Genomic DNA, 23082 nt, shown 5'->3' with positions numbered 1-23082 from the left:
TATGCATGTCATGAGATTTAGTGAAGTTAGTTCCATCCCCGGACACACTAAATCTATCGTGCGAATGTCAAGAAGACGCAATATACTCCGATCGGTGCCGTACAGTAAATTTAAAATCGGGGAATTTGGTTCTAAGGTGCGATGGATTAGACCCAAACGATCGAAATAGGAAATAAATACTTGAATTTGTTAATTATCTCGCTAGATCTTGTGCTTAGGTTATGGATTCTGAGTTTAGCCTTTGAAAATTCAAGACTGTCAGTTCATGAACTCACCCTACGTACGTTCCCCGAACATTATTTCACACTGATATCGCTACATGTTATGCTACTTAAAGCTGGGTGTGATTCTTGTAAAAGAAGACATAGGAGATGTAAATACGTAGGAACGGACTAGATAGAGGATGAGACTTACTCATTAATGTCTGAAAAGTGGAGAAAATCATACTGTTTTTTAGCGACTACAAATGAAATAGTCTTGGGTTATCGATATTGAGGATTTGAACAGCCAGAAACGATTGAGAGACTCATCTAAAGGAGCTAGATTCCTAGATATGGACATAAAACACGCTCAAAAAGTTCAGATCGGCCTGTTTGTTAGGACCTAGATTTTAACTATCCAAAGCATCGCTCTAGTGCAATGAATATCTAGCATTCTTATGCCAGCATAGAAAGATTTGACACTTCGGGGTTCAAGATAATCGATATAGTGATAAATTATGATAAATCATCATCATAAAACTTGTCATGAAAAGGTATAATTAAACTTTTGAAAAAAACTACCTTAGAAATCCGGAAATCTTCTTAGGGTTTCATAATTTTATTGTATCCAAAACAATGAACATTGTCTTCAAAACTTAAGTTGCGCCCAGTACGAAGGAATACTGACCATTAAACATAAATCCTAGATGATTTTGTTTCATAGTCTTGCACTCCTTTCGGTGCTACGTTGAGTAAAGGAAGAAAGTCAATCCTTCGCTGAGGAAGCCTCAATCCCAAAGCAATGTCAAGAGACGGATTTGAACACCAGAATAGAAGTAATGACAAAAAAAAAAATATATATATATAAACCCAATGTATATCCTCGGAAACCTACCATTCTCATCATCGCATCACCATCAACTTTCAAGTACATACTTCTCAAAACACACTCACAGCACACGGCTCCTCGTTGTCTTCACACTTTCATTAAACTCATTTTTTTTAAACAACACACCTTCCTCAGTCAAAATGAAGTTCACAATCACTGCTATCGCTGCCATCATGGCATTCGCTCCCCTCATCTCCGCTGCTCCTGCTCCAGTATCGGCAAACGAGCCCGAGCTCGTTCGCCGCTCAAACTCAGGTGACTTGACCTACTATGATGTTGGTCTTGGTGCCTGTGGCGTGACCAATTCTGACTCCGAATTGGTCGTTGCCATGTCAGCAGGACTTATGGGAACCCAGTCCAACGGTAACCCCAACTGCGGAAAAAAGATCAAGATCAACTATGGCGGGAAGTCTGTCACTGTTAAGGTTGTTGATAAGTGCATGGGCTGCGCTACATACGACTTAGATTTGAGCCCTGCCGCTTTCAAGGCTCTTGCTCCAGAGTCTGCTGGACGCATTAAGGGAACCTGGTCTTTTGTTTAGATTGACAGACATTCAGAAATCGGCAGAGCTGGTCAGAAGTTTGATTCGCCGTAAAATCCATCCCTGCTGATGCATGGTCAGCGGTGGATTGGTGGTGTCCGTCCGTGGAGGGATGAAAAGCTGTGGTAGATCGTTTTATTTTCGTTTTATTTTCGAGAGGGTTTGCATTCTGAGGTTCGAATATTGGGAGAAGAAATGGTCATCTGATGTTGCATCTATAAAATTACTTGGGGAAAAACAATATTTCGTAGAAGCAAATTAAATTTGCCCTGCGGCATGACATGAATCAAGGGTCTGATTCCATTCATTTCGTGACAGTGACTTTGGATTTTTTCATTGTGGTGTGACTGTCTAGGCTCTAGCGATGCATAAGAAATTCAAACAGGTAACTTCAACGGCACAGCAATGTCTATAACCTAAGAATTTATCACCAACATTGAACCAAAATGACGAGAAGGTGCGATAACTTTGTTGATGCAGGAACAGAAAATCCGTGTTCCAAAATTGAGATATACGGGCTGACATTTTGAATCTCGGTTATTAAGCTAATGAAGGGGCTTGATTGGTGAACCACTATTTCGGGCCCGGAAAGCCCGAATACACTTCCGGGGTTGGACAGAATGCAAGTGAATACAATTTCGGGGCTGGCTGGAAAACTATAGCAAATCCTCGCTATAGGGATAAATTATCTATTTTTCCCCCTCGACCTCTTCAATTGGATAATCTCGACATAATACCAAAAAGATTTACATCTCATTGAATGTCCGACCACATCCGAGCTAAATCCTGACCTGAAAATCCGTCCTGAGTTGTGCAAAATAAGGATAATTTAAATAAAAAATGTTTGGAAATTAAATATCTTCAAGATGAGCCTTATAGCCGATCCTTGATGCGGGGTTTTGCTTTATGGGGTGCAACCTATGCACCTAGAACATAATCTCACAAGGCCTGGTGGGCCCTTAATTTTGAGACATGTTTTTCTAGCGAGACATATTATAATTAACGATCCCGAAAATTCATTGGCATAAAGAACCAAGGATTTCAAATCGCGATAAGTTTGGGAACACTCGGGGCAACTCTAACCTTGATCGGCAAAATTCAACCTATCTTGGAGATTCCGGCACGTTCTTGGAATTCTGAGCAGATAACCTTCAAGCATTTTTTTACAGATCTACCGAATGAATTTCCGCTTGTGGGCATCAATGCAGTACCACACATCACTATCGCTGCAGCTCTCATGTCGAAATAACCATGGTTAGGGCTCACACCGAGTTCTGTTACTTCTAGCCTTTTGTAACTTCAAAGTTGGTGTTGTCATCCGTTTTATTTTCAGATGAAAGGATAGGTAGACTTCCGAGACCCTGGAATGCGCCTTCCACCAAGTCGTTTGAACTTCTCGAGACAATCTAACCTCTAAAATCTTCCATCGATTTCGGTGTGGTCTCTACGCATTCCGATCTTTGACTAGAATCACGATTAGTTCGCACGATCGGAACCCGAGAAGTACTACAACACTTGACTAAAAGCCGCTCGTGCTTACGCGCCCATCACTCAGGCTTGAAGATTCTAGTGGCCGTCATTAGTTGCATAGTCCAACAGGGCGCTCTCTGAATAAACTGATTCGTGAGATGCTCCACCACAAATCTGAATCCTAATTGTGGACTCGACTGGGTTTCCTCTCAATGCAACGCTATCATATCGGTGATCTTTAACATCTGAATGTTAAACCTTGCAGAGGCCCTTTGATTGATACCCTTATCAAGTATCTATACTAAATAGATCACTCGATGTGGCGACTGACGTCTGTTGAAATACAATTTCAAGCATTTCTTTCTCCCATAGTGCTCTGGCGAAGCTTTTGCTATCGGTTTACGATAAAAGATGCGGTCTTCACACTATCGTTTGATGAACAGAGCCATATCTGAAAGACTTCTTTCACAGTCAAAGTTTGTGTGGGATTTTCTGCGCGTGGTAGGAAGCAAAAGTCGCGTATTACTTTCGACAGACATTTTTTTCTCCTAAAGATATACTGGTAGAACCTCATTACTTGGGAGTGAAGCAATTAATTCCAAGGGACCAGGACTTGCACTTCATAAGTGAGCTAGATGAGTCATACAGATTTCTATACCGGGCAAACCAAAAAAGTGAAACTTACTCTTTTCCATTTCACGATGCATGTATTCGAGACGCGAACCGGCCCGTATTCTGGGGTTGCACTGACAGTAATGAGTGTCCATCAACATCTTTAATTGCATTCCGCCCAGCCTTAACATCAAAACTTCCATAATACTTAACAACGACCGTATTCAAAGCGCCAGATTTTGAATAGTACTATGCCTGGAAGCGGTGAGTATCAATTGATGCATACAGATTTGCCTGGTTTGCCTCATTCCAACATTGACCTGCGACGAAACCTGCTTCTCTGGACCAGAGTTGTCTTTTTACTTAGCTATAGATAACAATAAATATTGTCAGATCAGTACAAGACTGTAGACAGGGTTTAATTCCGCAGTATTCACAGATGTTTAGCAGGGCTTACGTCTAGGATTCGAGGCTCTTTACCGCATCTGAATGTCACAACGCGTAAATCGATCTAATTCTGCCGAAGACTATGGATGTTATGGGAACTATTGGCTTGCCTGGTTTATCTCCGAGAACAATTACTTCGAAGATTCTTACCAACTGCATTACCAAGACATTGTTATTCGGGACGTTGCAGCAGGTCAAAGGCTTTGACAATGCTTCATCCGGTCAGTCTGGTAACACAAGTTATGGGTTTGTTAGTTTCGTGACGTGGCAGCCTGAAGTTTTATTACTTCTCAGTCGGTTTATTTCTTTACTGGTTTGAACCTTGCATTGCAGTCTATCTAACTATGGACGCCTGGAGTTATAAGGCAAAACTACTTGGATTAGTAAATTGCTATATCCGGCCAGAGGCATCGGTAGCTAGCCGATATCTGACTACTTACTTCATGAGCAGTCCGCCTTAACTTACATATTTCCGGCAATGCTCCATTCCCCCATACTTTCTTCACCAAAAGTCTTGGATTTTCTACAATAAAATATGGCACAAAACCGTTCACAGTTTCACTGCGGATATCTTGGTTGCAACAAGACCTTTACGCGTCGCACAGGTGCTCGCCGCCACGAAACGACCGTTCATGGGGATAAAAAGTACTGTTGCAGTGAACCAGACTGCAATTATCGTGGTGGAAAACGGCGACACGATTTCAAGAAGCACATGCAAAACAAGCATCCTGGATACGATGGTATGTAGTCACAAAGTGATGGTGGAAATAATGGACAACTTAGCTTATAACTCTTGCAAAGATCACTTGTTTGTTCCAGAAGACTTCAGCAACCTGCAAGGCAGTCATTCTCTAGTTGCAGATCGCTCTCGAAGCCCAGAGGTCGTAAATTCTTCCCAAAGTGGGTTGCCTCCCACTAGAATTGAATCTTTAATGGCCATCCTAATCAATTGTGTCAAGTTTCTGGAAATTTCTCTCCAATACCTCCGCCGCCAAGTACCAGATCGAGCTCAAGGTACATTCCTGTCAACGCCCACGAAGTTCCCTCAACCTCTTCGATGGTCCCATTAGCTTCAGCTGGCGTACCGCAGTCTCATGACAATACGATTAGCCCGACTATCATTTCTCTACGACCTCCCGATACGTGTGAATTTCAGGACGTCCACCCACCACGTTCCGAATTCGAGCAACTACCAACGACAACTACGGCGATTGGAAGTATTTGGAGTCAAGTTGATCCATCAGCAATGTGTGATCTGGACTCGGGCCTCCACGACATGACGCGCACATGTGTGGAGAACGATTATGCGACTTTTGAAAGTGGATATGATTTGAGCCGATATGGACAGCCGGGAAACGACCCTTATCACAGATGGTGATATTCAAATGTTTACTTCTATCACAAACGCTTCAGGTATCTATGGGAAAGGAGGCTTGAGTGAATGCCTGGCTATGTTTGGAGACAGTCACTATAGAAGACGGATGTTCTCTGGCAGCTACTTTCATTAGTGTCACTTTTAATGACATCAATACTATCGCCTCATTCTTCTCGGTATGCAAGTTGTAAAGCTTACATCCATTGGATTTCGAAATTAAATAGAAAGAGCTGTGGTATTTTCTCATTGTGCGAGAGAAGCTATAGCACTTGAGATTATACTACAAGTCCTCTTCATCTGAACTGCGTGAGAGACTGCATTATTCTTTGTCGTTAGCCTCTAGTCTCAATACCCCGCAGCTGCTGCTTTGACCACTGCACATTTAGTAGAATCAGCTTTGCATCATGCATAGCACATAAATTATACATCAGCACAGATCACAACGTCGGGAAACACTACACTGCCCACAATGACTTGATCAATCTCTTTAAAAAAAAGTTACCAACATGAAGACGTGAGAGATATGATTTCGTTAGTTGTGGTCCCAATCGATAAAGCATGCACACATCATAGCGCCATGCCATGCGATGTGACAAGAGCTAAAGAAAAATCAGGTTTGTATAGAACGGTAAAAAGCACGGGAAATATCTTCAGTCAATCCTAATTAGCGTTTAAAGCCAGGCCTTCTCTTCACCGACTGTTATGCAGGGGTAATGAAGCTTACCCAACGAATGATGCGCACTGATTCAAATATCCTAGCGAATATATAATCGATAACATGAAATAACTGGAATATTGAACTCACCGCTATTACTCCTTAGAGTCTATACTAGGGTTGTAAATATCATGTGATGGTTAAGTTATGACCGTCAAATGAACACCTATGGCCGGAATAGAACCATATATTATACATCATGTGAATACTATATAATCAAGGATATACACAATCCAGTCTTCAGAATTCAAGCGGGATCGATCACTAATTCAAAATGTTTCAAATGTACTCAGTACTATATCATGTATCAATGCTGACATGATAGGCGGACAAGCAAAATAGCGCTTGACGGACATGATCTGACAGTAAGGATTTATCCGACCGTTATCCAACAATCCTAGCCTACGCATAATCCTTGTCAGATTCCAACAGCAACCGATATCAGAGAATTCCATCTTCGGTCCGCTCCAGGCTCTCGGCCAATTCCAATTCCAATCGAATTCGGAACGAGCCCCATGATCATTCGGCATCCAAAATACAAGCATGAATACCACGATTATCAAAGCCTAGTTTAAGCTCATGCCTTTCTCATCTAATACTGTGGGTTATATCGTACCAACACCAAACTGGAACGCCCAAAGGCTCTAATCACCTCAAACTTCCATGCTGTCAGATTGTCATACTGTCAAATCTGTAGAATCGAATAGACAGATCCTGGTCAGTTGCTTTCATTGGAAAGTTAGTGTCACAGCCAAACATCGGAGCAATTTGCTCTATCTTCCGAGTCGCACAAGCTTCGAGACGTTCCGGCCCCTCCCCCTTTCAGCAGCTCGCTTAGTAGCCCCACAAGTGAGCCGTAACCTGTGCCAAGGTGGGAAAACGCCTCGTGTGTACCATTGAATGGGACCCAATAAAGGCAAGGAGAACTCTTAGAAACTAGACGGTTTCCTCGGTATAATGCACTGTGGACTTTTAATGCAGGGTGGAATGCCGGAATAATTCAACAGCAGTAGTTGGTCAGCTTTAATAGCATGCATGCAGATCCCCAGATACCTTTGGTGCCCGGGAGTCCGACCACTAATTTCATGGGATTAAACTGAGACATAGGGATGGTCTGAATCCGGATCCATCTTAGGTGCCAGTACCGAGACATTGTGTCAAAATACCTAGCAAGTTGGTGACATAGTGCACCAACACCACCAAAATCGGCACAATGTCGTCCGATGTTTTGATTCTAGACCTCAGTACTCACTAGCTATGACTCCCTTGAACGATATAAGCGGAAATTTGACACTGTGGGACGCGCACGATATGAACACGTGGTTAGCTTGCCGGTAGGGAAAGGTGAGCCCATAAATCAAAGACCCCCACGAACTTACCCCCACAACAAATCATAAGATTGGGGAACTTCCGTACCAAGATAATATGCTGTCATAGGTTACCATCGCTCAATCCAAGGATTGAAGGAGTATTCCATCAGGTGCTGGAACTTGACTCATGAGGCTAAACTGAGGCTAGCGACTCCTCAGATTGGCTCATCGAAGACATCGCATTTGACCAGGAGCCTGTAGCACTATTTGGAGAACTTAATTCATCTCAAACTTTCACAATTACAGTAATTGCAGGATATCAGTATCTGATTCTTACGACATACATATATAGCATGGGACCCAGGAAAGGTGCGTGCGATACCTCGTATATGCCAATTCCCACAAGGAGGGACCTTCAGGGAAGAAGTTAAACTATAAACAGAATATTAGAGCTTATTCATAGAAGTCATACCAAGCAATTTTGAATGCTAGATCAGTAAATCACAATCACAAGTCCTTATAAACTTACAAATATTTCATCTTCACATTGGTAGGATATCAATAACTTCAGTCGAACGACCCATAATCTAACAATCAGGATACTAAACAGCCCCCTCTGCGTCTTCAAAGAAGATCTAGGCCTAGCAAAGCAACAAAATTCATCAATCAACATCCCAGTTCTCTATACAATCAGCCATCTAGACTACTCCACCCAGTGACGAGAACATAAGTCGGCAGTTGTTGACCAACACCAAGATGCAATACTACGATATCACTTCAGGATATTCTCCGAACTAAGTATAACTTTTTAAAAGATTCGGCAGATAAAGCATCGTATAGTAAACAATCCACTTCGGTAAGTATCCGACGCTACCATCAACACAATGGGACTCTACCCCATAAATATATGGGGCCGCAAAGGAGTCTCATATAACAGATCGGCGATCCAGTATAGCAGTAATATTCCCAGCAAGCATGAACAGGGTATTGAACTCTAATTCCAAGAGACTCGTCCGCATGACTTTCCATCCCATCGCGCACCCTGGCATCTTACCATTTCACCCGACCACCTCGCACCGAATTGATCCCTCGCACCAGATTGGTATCACGGACATTGCCAATCTAGGGTTATGTATTTCGAGCAGAGGCTTGCATATACTAGTTGTTACCAATGATATTGACGATATAACAACTTGAGCTGATCATAGACTTTAAATCATACAGGAAGTCAATTGCCTAATTTGTTAAGAGATATGGTTCTTGTGGTGCTAGTGCAGAGGGAGCAAGCATTAATTAGTATTAGTAGAGCTCTTACCCTTGTGGTAAGCTAGTACAATTAACTTCTGAATGCCTTCATGCTCTAGCCTTTGTTTCCCGCTGTACCCTGTAGAAATTAATACTTGAAACGTAATCTAGAGTTGTGACTTTCGAGTCGAAGCCTGCACATACTTGTTGCTGCTAACGAGATTATTCATATAGCAACTTGAGCTAGTCATAATCCTCAATTACATAGGGAGGCAATTGCCTGATTCAATCGACAATGATGAATTCATATAATATTATTCTTTGTTCTTTTTCAATTGTTTCTATCATAACAAATTGCTCCTATGCTCTTGGATTGTAAAATAGATTCTAATCACTTTGGTCTAGATTCCTTGATAGGAGGCTAGGATTCTAAATTATATGATAAGAAGATTCTATGATTGTACGTTGGAATTTAGGATGAAAGAATAGACACTGTAGTGAATAGACAGATTCTATAATAGTAGAGAAAAGAATTTAGTTTACAATGACTAGAATCTAGCTATATGAGTATGAGACCTACTATAGAATTTACGGTAAATTATACTTATACCCTAAAGATCATACTTGCTCTACTTTCATGCTCTTTGGATTCCATATAAATTCGAATCTATATAGAATCGATGATAGAATCTAGCCTATAGTAGTTAGAATCTAGAGAGTAAAAAAACGGCGAATTACTCTCATGCCCCAAAATCGGAAGACAATTCACTCTCGTGCTCTTAGACTCTATGATAGAATGGTTCACAGAATCTATCATAGAGGCTACCTCAAATTGAGAGATTCTGGCCATTTTAGGCTATATTCTATGATGGACGGGAGGATAGATCCTATGATGAGAGGTTAGATTCTATAACAGGAGGATAGGTTTTATAGTGAGAGATTAGCAGTGTTCTTACTAGTATTACTTGTATTTCGTATATTGGTCTATATGGTGTTGTGTCTTAATCTTTTCGAAAATATTTATATAGATTAGATTCAATAGCTACACTACGACTTTTCTTTTAGATTCTCTGAGTCGTTTAGAGAAAAGAAATTGTATTGTGGTTACTATAGGCTCGATTCTGTGCTTTTGACATAGATTCTATTATAGAATTCAAGAGATATGAGAGTGGCATAGGTGTATTCCTTATAGTATAAGAGCAATTAAATGACTTTTGGAAGATATGAAACTAGTCTCTTCAATCTCCTCATAGTAAATTCATCTATACCAACCAAGCAATCCTCCCCTTCGTCCCTTCAACTCATCTAAACCACAACATTAAAACACCCACTCCCATAAAAATCTCCCAATACATACATACACTCTCAAACCCATCCATACACAAATCTCCATACAACTTGAAAAGACAGTCAGTCATTTCACACTCATAAGCTCATACACACACCACACATCCAATACAAATTATCAAAGATTCATTAATATCATTATATTTTCACTGTCTCATCACCGACTAGCTTGATGCGCTCAATCAATCCACTTTCTCCCCATATTTTGTCATCCATTTCACCAACCCTAAAGTGGAATACGGGGTATAACTCAAGCTAACCATTTCATAATACGTCCATACTCGCGACTGCACACTGCAGACCGACTATGTAGCCCGATTCAAATTGCCGTTTGTATCATTCATTGATGGAGTTACGATGTCGATGTCATTTCCATGCGAAAAATCATCATGCGCCAATTATGTTCATGCTGAGTACGTGTAGATTCTCAGACTTCTGTTCAGATGCGGCACGACAGAATGAGGTATTAAGCCACGAAGAGCTTTAATTAGGCCCATCTCGAACTCTCCCTTTCTGCCTCTAATCTAGCAATTCTGGCCTCGTCAGTGTCATCTCCACCGTCCCTATTTGCTACACCGCCTCGCTTGCCCCTCTTCCTTCCCTTCTTCCCACTACTATCATCAATGTCATCACGACTCCTCTTTCTACCGGTGCCAAAAGCGCTTGTTAAACCTGCAATACGCTGCGCTTCTTTCAGTAATCTTTCTCTATTACGTGCTTCTCGCTCCAAGGTATGTGGGTCAACATCTTCTCTTTTCTTCTCGGGGTGTTCTTTTTCTTGATCGCGGGAGGATGCAGTATTTCGCTCCGAATCTCTACGAGAGCTGCGAGATTCAGTGTGATGACTTGAACGATCCTTCTCGCGTTTACGATCACGGTCCCGTTGACCACCTTTCGGTCCGGTAGGGATGTTTAGGGGCATATCGATGTCTTTAGAGGATCTGTTGCGAGAGCTTGCGCCTTTAATTTCAATGCCATTAAGTCCATTAGAAATGAGTGACAATTTTCTAGGCGCATGACTCGGTTCAGTAGGAGTTTGAAGGGGAGTGTCGCCTTTTACCCTCTCCTCAACGTCACGAGATGCATGTCGGCTTTGTCTATGACGATGTTCCCTTTCACGGTCACGTTCGCTACGTTCGCGTTCTCGACTTCTGGAACGTTCATCACGGTGGGAACGATGGCTAGAACGATGCTTATGAGACGAAGACCTATGTTTGTCATCATCTCTTTCTCTATCACGATATTTGTCGCGATCACGACGGCTGCTCCGATGACTGGATCTCTTTGACTCCTGTGGTGAGGCTGACCTCGATCTATCTTCTTCATCTCTTCTTTTATCATCTTCATTCTTTTTCTCAGGCTTAGCATCTTTTGCATTCCGTGAGGGATCTGCTTCATTCTCGAGTTGACGACGTCTACGCTCCTCTCGTCTCTTTTCTCGTCGTCGCTCACTTTCTTCCTCGTCTTCAGAGCGGGATCGAGAAGCGGATCTATGTCTGCGTCTATGACGTCGTTCTCTACTTCTGTCTCTCTTATGATCTTTAGATTTGGACCTTGATCTTGATCTTGCTTTATCCTTCTGTTGTGAGGGAGACCTAGTTCGTCCTCTATCTTGTGTGGCAGATTCTGGTGCTACACTAACACCACTAACACTACCACGCGCACTAGCGCCTGCTTTACCCGCGATGGAAAAACTGTGAGTTCTAATATGGGGAAGGGTTGCTTTTGGTCCCTCGCGCATAGCTTTCGGTCCAGTGGGTGCGTTGATAGGTACGTCAACAGGCTTCACGAATGGAGGTTGCATGGCAGAGAAACTCCCACCACGACCACCACGTGATTGTGAAAATCCACCTCTCGGGTGGCCAAAATAGCGCATATTTGGATCTACAGGGGACATAGCATTGAAACCATCTCCAATCATGGGCATCGGTGCAAAAGCGGCAGATTCATTTGCCTCCAGTGATTGTATGGGTTGTGGGGTAAAGTTATCATTCCCAAATCCCGAAGGGACATCTTGTGCGGCATCTTCTGGATCTACTTGGTGTTCTTTGTCGTCCTGTATCGCAGAAAATTCGGCATTCTGAGTGTTAATGCTGCCAGCACCGCCTTCTGCTTCGTTCTTAGGGGTATCTTGGCGTAATTCTCTGCCAAACTCATCGACTTTAGGCGCGCTTCCAGATTCATTATCTTCCTTCGGATTTGCAGAAATTGGATCATTTTCATTATATGACTCAGAAGATTGCTGACCTTGGCCAAAGAGCTGCTGTGAGTTATGGGAGTGATCATTAAAACCATGTCCATAACCACCCCGATTCTGTTGCCAGCCACCTCTGCCTCTACCTCGTCCACGGCCTTGGAATTGTGAATAACTGTTTTGATGGTCATTGTACTGATTTGCGCGTCCATAATTACCTTGGTTAAATCCTGCAGCATTTTGTGGAAAACCAGAATTATTTGCTCCAAAATCACCAGGGCCCATGCTAGCAGCATTTGGATGATTGAAATTATCTGGTCCGACATTCCATGATTGTTGGGAATTCCACCCATTATTGTAACCAGAATTTACACCACCATCGAAGCTTCCCATACCCATACCCATGTTCATGCCATTCATGCCCATGCCTGCCCCACCAAAGCCACCATTCATCATCATATTTTGCATCGTCATTGGATCCATATTCATTCCTGGCATTCCTGCAATAGTAGTTAGTGTTCCATTCGCTCTGTAGTTTGTCGTTAAACATACCCATCATGGGAAAATTCCCGAAACTTCCTGGAGCCATCCCATTCTGCATTGCCATCATCATCTGCATTGGATTGAAATCGCCGGAAAAGCCCATGCCGGGAAAGCCACCAGAAGAAGATTGATCAAATCCGAAACCACTTCCAAAAGCCGCATTTTGAGCTGCGCCATCTTGGCCCTCTTTCTCTGCAGTGTCATTCTCCTCGCCCTTGTCACCGTCAACTGGTGCATCTACCTGCTTGGCATCCTCATCAGACTCTTGTCCAGGCGCAATCTCCTAATCAGTGTTAGTTTCTATAAGTTTCATCTATAGCTGTGAACCTGTAATCATACCTCAATCGAGGGCTGTGGAACATCATGCGCTTCTGATTGTACTTCCTCCGATGCGCCGGCTTCTGCCGATGCGATATTATTCTCCGAAGGTTGAGCAGACTCGGTAACTGTCTGTGCTTCGTTTGCAGATGTAGTGTCTTCCTGTACGCTTGGAGTGCTATCAACAGGTCCGGCTAAACTGTTCGACTCTGTTGGAGTTGGTAGAGCATCTGCAGGTGTAGCCGGTGGCGTTTCTTTACTTTGCTTAGCTGCGGCATCGACGCGCTTTTTCTCCTCTGTTCTCAAAAAGACTTTGATCGTGGTTCGTAATGATTTGTGGGGTTTGCAATCCTCCGAAGCCACTGGTGTGTGTTCACAGACCGGACAGGAAGAAGGAAGAGTAGAATGACCTTTGACATGTTAACAACTGACACCGTTCAATGCGCAAATGGTGAGCTTACAAGTCTCGCAGATAGCCTGGTCACAACAAGGCATACGAAAAGCATTGACTGCTAATTTGCTACATATGGCGCATCGCAACTTGATTGGAATCTCATCCTGAGATAGAGAGCTGGAGCAGTGTGAGCCATTGTCAAATTTTACTGTAGCTTTTGGGAAACATACCTGATGAGTTCAGCTTGAGCTGCAGTAGGCGCAGACATATTGACCTTCCTAACCCGCAATTCAAAGATCGAAAGATATGTATGTACTGATTAATGCTGGTTTGTTATAAACCTGATACTGAGGTAGGAAAGAAAGGGTAAAAGAATGGACGGCTCTCTATCTGCATGAATGCAAAAAAGTCATACAAAGAGGCTCATGGTATTAATGAAGATGTTGAGTTTGACAATGGTCGCGTTTGCATTTGCGACGAGGCAGATGTTAAGTTTTTAGCTTGCTGCTCATACATAAATTGATCGCGAGGTGGTCGGCAATTAAACTTTTTTGTTCCGAACACTGATATGCCACTCACGTGACGCCGTCACATCTGTACTGCAAAGTAATAGAATGATGTTGTATTGTATGTATTGTATATATTGTATGGATTGCACAAACATTGACTGCTTTATTAATTGCCCAGGGAGATGTTAGATCTTCTCTCACTATTTTTAACAGCAGTACTGTGGCCTTTGAGCAAACTGCTGATTCTGATTCTCTATTCAATGCTGACTTAGTTATTGTGGCTAATAATGCTGACTAACATGAAGTGGCTTGAGAAATGAATGAACTTTGCCTCTAGCTGCCCCAGCTGTCGTATAGTACCTTAGACTTGTTAGAAACTTTTCCTTCTACCCTTCTCTCTCATTGTTACTTTCTTTTTGATATTTACACCTTCTCAATAATGTCACATTGATCAACTTACTTTTCATCATGTTTCTAGGTCAAGTTTCGTGGCTAGATATTGTCGTCTTTCTATTCTTCCTCACACCTCAATTGATCATCCATGTCGGCTTCGTTCAGACTGCTAGTTGTGGTCTACAAGCATTGCCATTTTTGTGTATAACATACCCAAATCCAAAAGACACAATGTAGACACTTTACTAACAGCCACGCAGTAATCAATCTTCCTCTATCATTTGTTAAGGAACGTTTTTCTACACCTCATGAACAACGATCACCTTTTGTTCAACAGGCCTCATGGTTTGAAGATATAGTCATCCGTTGTGTCCGTTATGCCTTTGCCTACATCCCAGCGAATATTGGTCGAGTCTTCTTCTCAAAAGGTGTCGCGTTGCCATTCTTTAAGTTTCGCATGTTTCGTCATGGGTATACTGAATCTCCAATTCATTGGAATGAGGTCCACCAGGTAATTTTTACATGCTCTCTATCGTCAATAATCTCAAGTAATCGAAGTTTATAGGAAAACGTGAAAGGGATTTGGATCATTGCGGACAAAACTAAGGAACCAGATATTGTAATCTATTATGCTCATGGTAGGTGTACATGTTTTATGATTCAATCTCGAAAACGCTAAAGAGTTTTTAGGTGGCGGATTTGCAATGGGATCAAGCTATTTCTACCTCGAATTTCTTCTTGCATGGTTGAATCTTCTCAAAGACTCTAGAAAGTTCCGAAATCCGGCCATCTTCGCATTAGAGTATAGCTTGGTACCCGATGAATCATATCCAACTCAACTCCACGAAACCTTTGCCGGCTACAAGTATGTCTTGTCAATGACCGACGACCCCTCAAAAATTTGTGTCAGTGGCGATTCAGCTGGAGCAACATTGATTCTCAGCTTGCTTCTTCACATCGCCAGGCCAGATATTGCAAACTCGGATCCAAGTATTGAAAGGGTACATACCGAAACTCCTGCAATGGCTGTTTTGATATCTCCTTGGACGACCCTCGAATCACCACAACATAAGAATACTTCAAGCGACTATTTAGATGCAGATAGCTTACATCTCTATGCTCATCAATACGCTGGATCTCGAGCTTCTGTCTTAGATCCCTCAATCTCACCAGGAGCATGTAAAGATTTGGACTGGTGGAGAATGGCCAGTCCAACCAGAGGTTTCTTCATCACTTATGGTTCGGAAGAGGTATTTGCTCCAGAGACTCGTGATCTCATCATGCTTCTCAAAAAATCAGGAAAGGTGGAAATCCGAGGACAAGAACAAATAGGTGGTATTCACGCATGGCCTGTTGCCGCTTTATTCTTAAGTAGTACTTCAGCGGCGAGGCGAAAGGGGTTACGCATGCTTGTGAGTGAGATAGGCGAACGAATGGGAAAGGCACATTGAGGTTCCTGTTTCACAGGTTTTTTTTTGGCCCCGTCAGAATTAATGAACAATGTTTGAAAAAAATTGCTTTGGATGGGAAAGGGTGCGGTACAATCATGGCTCTCTACCTGATGTAGATGTGGAATCACATCGGGCAGAACGAAAATTTTCCCTGATAGCAAAAACTCAACCACAAGTTAATGGGTTAGTTAAAACGGCAGTCAAAGTGTTTCAGATAAATAATTACCACGGCAGGACCGGCAAGATAAGTCATCACCTTGAAAGCTTTCAAATCACCACAGCTCGCGAGGTCAAATACGGATCTTGAACCAAAGTCAGTACAAAAATCTCAAAGATCAACAGAGACTGCGCAAATCTCATTGATAGATAGATTTAAGGAAGGCAGGAAGAATCATAGCACGGTAATCACAATAGGCGTCGAATCAGTGGGCGCCCAAAGAGGTAATCGGATTTACTATAAATAAAAAAGTATAATCGCGTCTTTGATCCATCAATCTTATAGCTATCTAGCTCGTACATATAAGAATTCCCTAATGTACATACTTTGAAGTGACACCTATCCAAGTACATATGCTAGCAACAATAAACCTCTGTTAGCAGAGTTTTTTTCACAACAAGTTTTGCAACGGCCAATCCTCGGCACCCTGGGTATTTCTATTCTACTTGGAGAAAATTATGTTATCATATACTGAAGCAGAGAAATTACATACCAAAGAAGGGTAACACATAGAAAATGTATCCAAGTATAAATAAATACAGATTTGATTCTGGAAAATACTATCATGTGGTTTTTGAATTGTTTTGATACGAAAGTGTGCATTCAGCCCTATAGATAATCCTAGGATATGGACATCCGAATTTGTGTGTCTGTTCCCAAGCTCGGATTCGGCACACTGTAGCTGCGCTGTAGATGTCAGTAGTGTGTGTACTAGTGATATTTCAACTACACGTAGAATACGATAGCTTCGGCGAACCTTTAACCCCTCAAATTTCTGATACATTTTGAGAAGTTCATCCCATGATATCATCCGTGGTTCTGAAGTGATGAAGGTATATGTCGACAGAACAGAAAAGAGAAAGAGAAGAAGAGAGATCGTCGATCACTCATGAGGTTACAGTACCCACCAATCACAAATGCCATGAAATCTTACATCATAGCCACGAGCGAGGTTTCCACCCCCTCGACAATTTTACCCAAAGGGGAAAAACCTCAAACTTTAGTAGCGCATAGGTAAAACTAAGAGGGGAAGAAAAAAAAGATTTTATATCATGCTTGTCTTGACACGTACTTCGGTAGAATTGGCTTCCGCTTGTACTCTCCACACTCTTTAAATCGCATCGCATTCTCTCTCACCTGCTCTCCTCCTCTTACCCACGTTTGCGCACACAAACTCTGCTCATCAGACTCCTGACCGATAAACTTTTGTATAGAAATATAAACGTACCGTGGAATCCCTGTATTATCATTCGTACCATATCATATCATACCATATCCCATCATGTCTCCAAGCCAATATACTCCTCCATCGGAGCACACCCCCAACAACACCTCCACTCCACTCTGGGAAATCAAGCCCATCCCCGGAAAAGGCCAAGGCGTACTCGCAACGCGGGTCATTCCCCCAGGAACCCTCCTCTTCGCCGAAAAACCCCTCCTCACAACCGAAACCCTCACCTCCCCCTCCACCACCGAAAAACAACTCGCGCGACTCCTGCGGGCCCTCCCAAAAGAATCTCAACGCGCCTATCTCTCTCTCCACAACAATTATCCCGGCCAAGGCTCCCCCCTCACAAACATCATCCGCTCCAACGCGTATCCCCTCGGCCCCAACTCCCCCATCGGCGGCATCTTCAGAGACATCTCCCGCATCAACCATTCCTGTCTCCCCACCACCCAACACTCCTGGAACCCCAAACGTCAGGAATTCCTCGTGCACGCGGTGCGGGAAATCCAGCCCGGAGAAGAAATCACTACTTCCTATCACGTGGGCGGACCCTCTTCAGAACGCAAGGCCGAATTAAAAGAATTCTTCAAATTCGACTGTACATGTACTCTCTGCACTCTTCCACCCGCTGAGCTCAAAAAATCAGACGCTCGACTCATTCGTGCAGCGGCTCTAGACCAAGCGATTGGCCATGCGGAAACGGTGATGAGGAACCCGGAAAAAGTACTCAAGACGTGTAGATCTCTCGAGACGATTTATCGGGAAGAAGGAATCAGAGATCAGAGAATCGGGAGAGTGTATTGGGATGCGTTTCAGATTTGTAATCGTCATGGGGATTTAGCGCGGGCGAGCGCGTTTGCAAAAAAGTATAGAGATAGTAAGGTACTTGGGGAAGGAGAGGATAGTGAGGGGGCGGTGGAAGCGTTGGTGTTCATGAAGGATCCGAAGAAGGATGATAGTTATGGGGGATCGCAGAGGTGGAAGAGTAAGGTGGAGGATATTCCGAAGGGGGTGAGTGATGAGGAATTTGAGAAGTGGTTGTGGAGAGAGTAGATGTTTGGTCTGGATTGTAGTTCTTTGTGGTTTGCTCGGGTTGGAGTTGCATTGGTGTTATGGATGATTTTGGGTAACGATAGATCAGAGATCATAGATCTGTCTTGGTTTGGGTTCGCATCAAAGATGTCGTGTTTTCTTATCCGGATTGTATATTCGATATATATTCCCATCATGTAGACATCGGGGGTCGAGATATATAGATGTAAATATTCCGTAGTCGCAGCACCCCAACATCTTTACACAGAATTTGAACCAAAGAATAAAAATGTCAAAATTTGCATATGACAAAATCCACTGTGGCCAAAAAATTAATTACTAGGTATCATGGAAAACAAGCGACGACAGCCTCAGTACTGAGTAGTCATCCATATCCATATTCGTGAATATGAAAGAGCGCATCTTACATTCTCCCCGCCTATTGGTTCCCTGTCAGCTGACCCCACCAATGATATCTCGCTCCAGGAATTACTTGCAGGTATGTTATGTACCTGAAAAAATGGCTTTTTGTGCGGATTTATTTAATTCCTTTTGATGGAATGATGTTATCAATCTGAGGAGAATGGAATTGTCTGGATTAATATTCTTAATATTGAGATTCGGGTGAAGCATTTTGGGTAGGATTTGAGATCTACTGTAACGGATCTTGCAGAACGAGAATGGGATTTGGAGATTGCGAGGTGGTATCTAAATCATCACTCACTCATAGAACAGGACGAGGTTTGATTTGCGATTCACAACAGGATACTGTGTTACGAGCTCGAGATATCATCATGCCAGTACGCGCAAGGTATGCAATTCAAGTCAAGAATGTGAGCTATCTAGTATACAGTATTTCTGCAATCTATCATACATAATGTTCAATCATCTCATTCCAACTATTTCGACGATTTCTCCAATAACCAGGACATCCCATTCTTACAGTCCTCTATAAACTTCTTTGTGAATTCCGCTTCGGGAAACCAGGACCAGAAACCATGCGGTAAGCCTGGATATATATCTGTCTTGGTTTCAACTCCGCTCTCTTTTAATATATCTTCGTATATAAATCCTTCATCGCGAAGAGGATCCAGACCACAAATTTGAAAATATGTCGGGGGTAAGTCTTTATGAGATTCGAATAATATTGGGGTGGAAAGTTGTGATGGTTCGCCTGCCGCATAGAGTTCTAATTTGTTAGGAATGGCAGATCGAAGTGAGATGTGGGTGTGACTTACTGTCGAATATTACTGCGATTTCCCTGTTCAATAATGGAGCATCTTTGTTCTGTTCGAGACTCAAGTATGTGTTCTTGTACTTTTCTGGTACTACTTTGTGGGAAACGACGGGGGGAATCGAGAGATAAACGCCAGTTAATGGTGGAGATAATTTCTCATCTCGATATAAATGTGAGACTATAGATGCAAAGTTAGCACCGGCTGAGATTCCTCCAACCAAAAAGCCCTTTGTTGGGTTGACTCCAAGCTCTTGCACATTCGAAGCAGTCTGTCGCATTGATTAGTATATATCCAGAAGCGTCATATGCGACACAACACTTACCCATTTTAAGACATCATAAGCATCATTCACACCTGTAGGAAACGGATATTCGGGTGCAAGTCTATAATCAACATTTATCGCCACTCCTCCCAACTCCGTCCACTGTCTACATAGAACAGTTTCATTATCTAACCCGCCTAAACAAAATCCACCACCGTGGTAGACTACAAAGACAGGGCTGCCTCCACTGGGAGGATTCTTCGGTTTGTGAATTCTGATTCCAATAGAGAACCCATCTCGAGCTGGTATTTGACGATCTTCTTCGGTGAATGAAGCTTGATTTAATGATGCTGTGTTGGTAGCGACAATTTCTTTCTTCGTCGCCAGGAGGCGTTTTCTTAGTTCTGGAACATCGGTATCAGCGTTAATTCTCCGCTTCACTGGTGAAATCTTCAAGATCTATTTCTTTTAGTATCAAAGCACAAGTAACAAATAGAGTATATGTTGCTATGTACCTCTTCTAATTCCGGATTGATGTTGGCAAGACCGAGTAGATATTCAGGAGAATGCATCTTGAAGGTACTGAAGATGAATGTATATGGGATATGAAAATAGCAACACAAACAAGAGATATAAAACTTTAGGAAACCAAGGACATGGAAATCCCGACTTTATTTCTTAGCTTCATGCCATTCCATTGGTATGAAATAGATCCCGAACACTAACGATCTGACTAGGACTAGTTTGGGCGCATCCCCACAACTTCGTGAGCATTACTACTTTGAGAAAGGTTACTTTCGACGGTACCACAGTTATGATCATAATATTTTGATCCATTGAAGAAGAAACATAAGCATAATGAGAATTGATTCGTTCATTTGAATGAAGGATGTTCATTTCGATCGAATGGAGAGATATGATGTAAGACATGGAGGGAAAATCTCCTCGGAAGACCATCCTTCTTTTGCCATGAAGAATATTGCCATTGCCAATCCATGTAAGTTGAAGAAAGCCATATAAAACCAGTAGAATGGATTCCATGGATACACTTCACATTGAGATTCCCGATTGGAGCCAAGAACCAAAGTCTATCCTTGTAACTCATGCTCGGGACAAGAATTTAGATTTCCGAGGTGTCGTCCGACCGTTCAATTCCCAAACTATAGAAGTCTCATTCCCGATTAGTACCATCAACTGAACATATGCTCCGCAAACGCGTAAGATAATCACTGTGACACTTAATCGGAACCATTCTATCGACCCTTGAATTGGAACAAGGTTACATCAGACGAGACTTATGAGAGTTAAACTTAGCTCATATATGGTCGCTGCAATCGAAAAGCTCTGAACACAGTGATTTCTCATTGGATACTCAAGTACTCTGAAACAAACCATCAAAGTATCAATTGCTATCGATCTGCAATCTTCACAATGATGAGTGTGATGATAGCTACATCCTGCAGGCCATTTGGGGAACTCAACGGCGATGCTTGCATGGGTGGTGAGAATATTTTCTCGGTTTGCAGATCGGAAAAGGGGTTTTAAGGGTTAGAGTCGCGAGTGACTTGCAAGAGATGGACGCGTTTGCTGACCCAATCGATGGTTGGACGAGTACCCCCTTACCGAGGAAAGAGAAGATAGTTATCTCTCGTACTGGGTCCGTTGGGCAGCAAAGATTTCTGTCGCTATCATCACACACCTCAATCGATATATGATTTTCGTAATCTTACAAATACGAGGTAAATGGAATCTCGCGACGATATGCCTCTCATCTCTGTTTGAACTCAAGCCACACGTGGCTGGTGAGCACGTCTTTTCGGTCCCACTTTGAACAATCAACCTCACTGGTGGTCATGTTATTGGTGTGCACCTAACATGTAGGTACGGTAGGTATACTCCAATCATCAAGGTGGTTAAGTCACAGGTATTCGTAGATAATCCGATCCAATGTATTCAAGAGACTATGAGTCCTGACTCATTCGGTGAGTTTTAGTGTGCATATACCTACCTATATAACCGGTAAGTACAGGTAATGGGCTCAGTCTCTGGTCAAGATATAGAAAACTTCACACATTTCAAGATGGCTTCTGCATACTCCTCTGAACAAATCGACCTGTACGAAGAATACATTTCTCTCCCCTCAAAATACCGACGAAGAAACAACCCTGCACTTACTCTCGACTATCTAACATCTCTACACATCCATCACATCTCCACTATCCCTTACGAAAATCTACTGCTACACTATTCACCCGATCACTCTGTATCACTGGATCCTCAAGCACTCTTCACAAAAATCATAACCAATGCTCGAGGAAGAGGTGGATATTGTCTAGAAGGTAGCACATTCTTCAATCACGTGTTAAGGGCATTAGGATTCCAAGTATATACCGCCGGAGTCAGAATAAGACGTAGATCTACACACGATGGTGTTCCACGGGGAAATTATATCGGCTGGTAAGATAACAACCCCTCAATTACCTTCAATACCCCTCGCTCACATACCAAACCCAACCTGAACCCCCTTCAAAACTAACAACACTCCAGGTTCCACATCGTGAATATCGTCACGCTTCCCAACACCTACAAATACATGATAGACGTAGCTTTCGGCGGCGACGGAGCCACCAAACCCCTCCCCCTCATTTCCGGTCACTCAATCCTCAATCTCGGAACCCAAGAAATCCGTCTCGTGTACGAACCCATCCCGCAACAAATCGATCAATCGAAACCTCTCTGGATATATCAATATCGCAACGGACCTGAAAAAGAATGGAATTCTTGGTACGCATTCAATGAACATGAATTTCTGCCGGAGGATTTCGAAATCATGAATTATTATGTGAGTACGAATCTGAGCGAGAGGAATTTTCAGACGAAGAATGTTTTGATTGTGGCTTTTGTGACGGGGGAGGATGAGCATGGGAAGGAAAAGATTGTCGGGAAGAGAGTGTTGATCAATGGGATGGTGAAGGAGAATATGGGGGGGAAGACGCGGCTGGTTAAGGTTTGTGAGAGTGAGAGTGAGAGGGTGGAGGTTATCAGAGAGTTTTTTGGGATTAATTTGACGGATGAGGAGATTGGTGCTATTAGAGGGCGGATGGTGGAGCTGAGAGGCTCTCATGCGTCAGTGGAAAGTTCGGGAGTATGA

The 23082-nt window shown here is 42.8% G+C and overlaps 7 protein-coding genes across 7 annotated transcripts; 5 read left to right on the top strand and 2 right to left on the bottom strand.

Annotated features, from left to right (window-relative positions):
• Nucleotides 1-1229: 1229 nt before the first annotated feature.
• Bfra_007946 (putative plant expansin protein) lies at nt 1230-1631 on the top strand (the record flags this gene model as incomplete). Its single annotated transcript, XM_037338314.1, has 1 exon — nt 1230-1631. One exon carries the CDS (start codon nt 1230-1232, stop codon nt 1629-1631), a length of 402 nt encoding a protein of 133 aa, XP_037190377.1.
• A 3064-nt stretch (nt 1632-4695) lies between these two features.
• Bfra_007945 (putative transcription factor c2h2 protein) lies at nt 4696-5538 on the top strand (the record flags this gene model as incomplete). Its single annotated transcript, XM_037338313.1, has 3 exons — nt 4696-4900; nt 4962-5060; nt 5120-5538. The coding sequence occupies 3 exons, from the start codon at nt 4696-4698 to the stop codon at nt 5536-5538; spliced, it is 723 nt and encodes a 240-aa protein (XP_037190376.1).
• A 5101-nt stretch (nt 5539-10639) lies between these two features.
• On the bottom strand, nt 10640-13869 carry Bfra_007944 (putative pre-mrna-splicing factor 38b protein; the record flags this gene model as incomplete). Its single annotated transcript, XM_037338312.1, has 5 exons — nt 10640-12846; nt 12899-13172; nt 13229-13617; nt 13669-13778; nt 13832-13869. 5 exons carry the CDS (start codon nt 13867-13869, stop codon nt 10640-10642), a joined length of 3018 nt encoding a protein of 1005 aa, XP_037190375.1.
• A 709-nt stretch (nt 13870-14578) lies between these two features.
• Nucleotides 14579-15954, top strand: Bfra_007943 (putative arylacetamide deacetylase protein; the record flags this gene model as incomplete). Its single annotated transcript, XM_037338311.1, has 4 exons — nt 14579-14705; nt 14764-15014; nt 15069-15141; nt 15194-15954. The coding sequence occupies 4 exons, from the start codon at nt 14579-14581 to the stop codon at nt 15952-15954; spliced, it is 1212 nt and encodes a 403-aa protein (XP_037190374.1).
• Nucleotides 15955-17453: 1499 nt separating this feature from the next.
• On the top strand, nt 17454-18452 carry Bfra_007942 (putative set domain-containing protein 5 protein; the record flags this gene model as incomplete). The annotated part of the gene is made up of 1 exon (XM_037338310.1): nt 17454-18452. The coding sequence occupies one exon, from the start codon at nt 17454-17456 to the stop codon at nt 18450-18452; it is 999 nt and encodes a 332-aa protein (XP_037190373.1).
• Nucleotides 18453-19330: 878 nt separating this feature from the next.
• Nucleotides 19331-20503, bottom strand: Bfra_007941 (putative lipase 2 protein; the record flags this gene model as incomplete). The annotated part of the gene is made up of 4 exons (XM_037338309.1): nt 19331-19620; nt 19670-19937; nt 19992-20390; nt 20447-20503. The coding sequence occupies 4 exons, from the start codon at nt 20501-20503 to the stop codon at nt 19331-19333; spliced, it is 1014 nt and encodes a 337-aa protein (XP_037190372.1).
• A 1508-nt stretch (nt 20504-22011) lies between these two features.
• On the top strand, nt 22012-23082 carry Bfra_007940 (putative arylamine n-acetyltransferase 2 protein; the record flags this gene model as incomplete). The annotated part of the gene is made up of 2 exons (XM_037338308.1): nt 22012-22388; nt 22479-23082. The coding sequence occupies 2 exons, from the start codon at nt 22012-22014 to the stop codon at nt 23080-23082; spliced, it is 981 nt and encodes a 326-aa protein (XP_037190371.1).

The sequence above is a fragment of the Botrytis fragariae genome, assembly GCF_013461495.1.
Source record: "Botrytis fragariae strain BVB16 chromosome Unknown tig00000112, whole genome shotgun sequence".
Lineage (NCBI taxonomy): Eukaryota > Fungi > Ascomycota > Leotiomycetes > Helotiales > Sclerotiniaceae > Botrytis > Botrytis fragariae.
Note: the sequence above shows the minus strand (reverse complement) of the source record. Positions and strands in the feature narration are given on the sequence as shown.